At 38.4% G+C, this 4,414-nt stretch overlaps 1 protein-coding gene across 1 annotated transcript in view; it reads left to right on the top strand.

Annotated features, from left to right (window-relative positions):
* Nucleotides 1-4,414, top strand: part of BDP1 (B double prime 1, subunit of RNA polymerase III transcription initiation factor IIIB) — a 148,939-nt gene that overhangs the window by 92,125 nt on the left and 52,400 nt on the right. Inside the window, exon 23 of the mRNA XM_006870989.1 lies at nt 716-855. Coding sequence (XP_006871051.1) covers nt 716-855 — 140 coding nt within the window. The remainder of the gene's footprint in view (nt 1-715; nt 856-4,414) is intronic.

Raw genomic sequence — 4,414 nt, 5'->3', positions numbered from 1 at the left:
GGTGAGGTTGGCCCAGGATCGAGCATTGTTTCGTTCTGCTGTGCATGGGGTCGCTATGAGTCGGTTCCGACTCGATGGCACCTGACAACAACGACAACCCCTCATCCTACCCCCTACATCCTGATAACCAGCAAACCCCCCTTAGTATGGGTTCTCTTTCTTAGTCTTTTTCATTAGTGGTCCTTATGCGGTATTTCTCTTTTTGTGGCTGACTAATTTCACTCAGTGTCCTCAAGATTCATCCATGTTATGCAGTGGCTTGCAGCTTCCTTGTTATTCTTCCAGGTTTGACCACTCTCTTATTGATGGACCATTTGATACTAGAAAAAAAAATCTGAAGTATTTAATGCCTTCAAATGTCTATTTCAACTACTCTTGATTTTCTGTGTCACAAAGCAAAAGCTTAGATTCAAAGTGATTGTAATCCTTATTTAAACATCAAAAAGACTCTCTTTAAAAAAAAAAAAAATTATGTGCTTTTATTTGTTTGATTGTTTTACAACAGCTGACTGTTGTAGTTTGAAAATATTCTGTAAACTTATTGAATGAATCATGTTATCCAAGCAGTTTATTTTGGGCAGCAAAACATGAATACTGACTACCCACTATGAGTTTTACTAAATACCCTTTCTCATGAATGAAATATTTTAGGGCTATGTTCTGCCATTAAAAACAAAAAAGCAAAAGCAAAACTAATGTATTTTGTCATTTTCAGCCAAATTCTCAAATTGGAACTGATAGTGAAGTTGTATCCACCGAGGTTTCTGAGTGCACAATCAATGAAAATCAGAGTCGTTTGGGTCTTGAAGAAATCCTTCACGTTAACAAAATTAACTTACTAGATGAAAACCTAAGGTGAGTTCGCTTTTAGTCAGAAAAGCATAGTTTTCAAAGATAAGTGTTGGACCTTTATGTAGTTGATTTTATATCATATCCTTGAAATTTTTATGGAAGAATAAATCAGTGCTAATTTGGATTATTCAAAATATTTTAAACAAGCTTCTTGATAAATTAAGAGTTGTGTGGCTAATGTTTTACTGTGAAATTTCTTTGAAAAGTCTGGAAAACATCCTCAGTTTTTTGTTTTAAAACTAACCCTTAGTAGTAGACAAGGATTCTAAGTTCTTTGCGTCTTCTTTGGAAATGCATAATACACGCACTGAAGTCTATAAATAGAAAGTGCTGTAGTATACTATTTTTAGAAGTAACTATGCCCCAAGCCTTGTGTGGAGTCCTGGTTTGTAGGATAAAGCACTAGACCACATGGTCAGCTTGAACTGCCTGGTTGGTGGTTCAGATTCAACAGCTGCTCCTTGGAAACCCCTTATAGGGGTGGAAAGAGTCCGAACTGAGTTCCCAGTACTTAACAGTGAGCACTTGAAGGTTCAAGCCCACCAGTGCTCCACAGCAGAAAGATGAGGCTTTCTGCTTCCATAAAGATTTGCAGTCTCGACAACCCTATACACGTCTGCTTTGATTGAAACCGATTTATTGGAACTTAACAACAACAGCATCTCCAAGCCAGAGTCCCTGGGTGGTACAAGCAGTCCAAATGCTTAGCTGTTAACCAAGAGGCTGTCAGTTTGACTTCACTCTAAGTCTCATTGCAAGAAAGACCTAACAATCTGCTTTTTAAAATGTCAGCCATTGATAACTGTACCCAGCACAGTTGAAATGAGTCAGTTAACTTTAAGACAATCGGGATGGTGTGGTATGCCCTAAACCAGTTGGTAAGAATGTGACCTTATTAATGATATGTACTAATAGAGTGAAGAAATTCCAACAGTACTTTGATTTATTACTTGCCACCTGCTTTATAAGTTGTTGCTGCTAAAGTCGGATATATTAGTTTCTTCTATTTTTGGTGTATAAAGAAAATAGAAACACCTGTTCTGGGTAGTAATTTATGGTCCATCTGGTGTCACTGCTGGTTAATGCACTGAACTGCAAAGTTGTTTTGAACCACAAGGTTGGTGGTTCAAACTCATTAATTGCTCCTTGGAAACCCTTTACAGAGTCACTATGAGTTGGAACCCACTCAATGGCACTTGCAACAGCAATAACCTTCATTTTGGAGGGAACTAGAATCCTGGTGCAGAGCTGTGGGTTAATGCGCCAAACTGCAAAGCTGTTTGAACTGCAAGGTCGGCGGTTCAAACTCAACAAGTTACTCCTGAAACCCTATACAGGGTCACTATGGGTCGGAACTGATTCAGCGGCACTTAACAACAAAAACATAAAACTCTGGTAGCGTACTGGTTATGATTCGGGCCTATATTCTCACAGCAGTTTGAAACTACCAGCCATTCTGCAGGAAAAAGATGAGGCTTTCTATTCCCTTAAAGATTTACATTCTCAGAAACCCTGTACAGGTTTGCTCTGAGTTGGAACCGACTCGACAGCACTTAACTAATAGAAGAGATGTCATTGTATCCTTTATGTCCTCTCTAACTAGTAAACCATGCATACTGAAGGATTCTTTGGGCAAAATATTGAATGACATCAAAAGAAGATGCAAGGAACACACAGAGTCACTGTAAAACACCGCCCCCCCCCAAAAAAAAAAAACAGGGGGTAGCTATTCAACGGTTTCAAGAGGTAGCATATGATCAAGAGCCAGTTCTACTGAATGAAGAAGTCCAAGGTGCACTGAAGAAATTGGCAAAGAACAAGGCTCTGCGAACTGATGGAATAAATATTTAAATCTTTCAGCAAACTGTAGGCATTCACACCGCTATGCCAAGAAGTTTGGAAGACAGCTATTTGACCCAAACCATGGTATTTTCACTAGCCACATATGCTTTTGAGCAATGAATAGGAAAGTCTGTAGAAGTATTGATACATTTGAGTCTCAACATTTTTATTGGCAGTGGAAAATGCTTTAGTACTTTATTGAAAGAAAGCAATAAATAATACTGCAATTAAAAAAAAAAAAAGGACAGCTAGGTTTTGGAGGTGTAAAAGTTAGGCGTGGTGGAGAGCAGGTGATGTTGACCAATGAGAATTTTGATCTTTACTGTGACACTTTGAAGAGTAGAAGCAAAACCCACGGCCATCAAGTTGATTCCTAATAAGGCAGAGTAGATCTGTTCCTTAGGGTTTCTGAAACTAAGTCTTTATAGAAGCAGACATTCTCTTCTTCCTCAGAATGACTGATAGGTTGGAACCCCCAACGTTGTTCTTAGCAACCAAATGTCTTAACCCATAGCGCCACCTTTTGTTGTTAGTTAGTTCCAAGTCATTGTTGTTAAGTGCTGTAAAATTTGTTCCGAGTCATAGCAATCCTGTATAGGGTTTCTGAGAAGCGACTGGAGAATTTGAATCACCAACCTTGCTTTTGGTCCAGTGCTTATCCTACATCACTACACCAGGACCCCTTATTAGGATTCCTAGAAGATTTTAGTAAGTTCCTTAAAATAACATTAGCAGTTTCGTTTTCGGAGTGAAGTTCAGGATTTATGACTTTCAGATTATCAAATTCCTGCACTTAGATAAGTTGTGGTATCTTTTGTTTGTCATGAAAGAAACTTTTCATGTTTTAAGTTGTATTTTATTTAACCTTTGTGTCTCTTGATGAGAGATCTAGCTTTCAAACTTTCTATATGGAAACCCATCCCCTCTTTTGCTTTTACACTTTTTCTAATTCATGAAGATTATTCCAGCTACCGATTTGTTTTTCAGAAAACATCAGCATATACTGGTGGCATGTCTTAAACTTGTTAGAATTTCCTATGAAATTCTTTGTAGTTTCATTACCAGGCGAGCATATTAGGATTGGCACGTTTGGAGAATAAACTATCCACTCTCTCTTTTAATGCTTTGAAAATATTGCATACAGTTTGTCTTCAAAACAGATCTTTCAGAGAGTTCATGGTAGTCATTTCTATACCTATGTATTCTTTATAAACATGCAGATTTATATTAGATTTGAAACTGTTAAGTGATTTCTCTAAGTTGTTGCTAGTTAATGAATCATTTCCCAGAGAACCTTAAATCTACTATTTGAGATGGGAGTTGTGTGGCTTCCTCTATTGGCTTCCTCTGACTTGGCAGTTATGAATGGGCTTTATTATACATTCGCTGTAGGCAAACCCTTTTTTGTGGTTTGACAGGCATGTGGTAGAAGGATAGAAAGTAGTCTTCAAGTTGGCTATTGAGCCAGATGGGCCAAGGACCAAGGTGGTTATGACAATAGTATGTTCATGCTTCAGAGCCTGCTTAAAGGTATTGTTTAAAGTGTCATTATGGGAGGAACAAACAAGATGGCGGATCGGGTGGACATATAGCAGAGAACTCCACCAACAACAACACAGAATACCCGACCAAGCAGGCTCAGGGGATGGTCCCAGAACTCTGAACCACATATAAAGGAATACTTAGAAGGTTGGAAGGCTCACAGCTGGGGGAATTTGTG

This window comes from Chrysochloris asiatica, unplaced genomic scaffold (assembly GCF_000296735.1).
Source record: "Chrysochloris asiatica unplaced genomic scaffold, ChrAsi1.0 scaffold00157, whole genome shotgun sequence".
Taxonomy (NCBI): Eukaryota; Metazoa; Chordata; class Mammalia; order Afrosoricida; family Chrysochloridae; genus Chrysochloris; species Chrysochloris asiatica.
The sequence above is the reverse complement of the archived record's forward strand: the minus strand, read 5'-3'. Positions and strand labels throughout refer to the sequence as shown.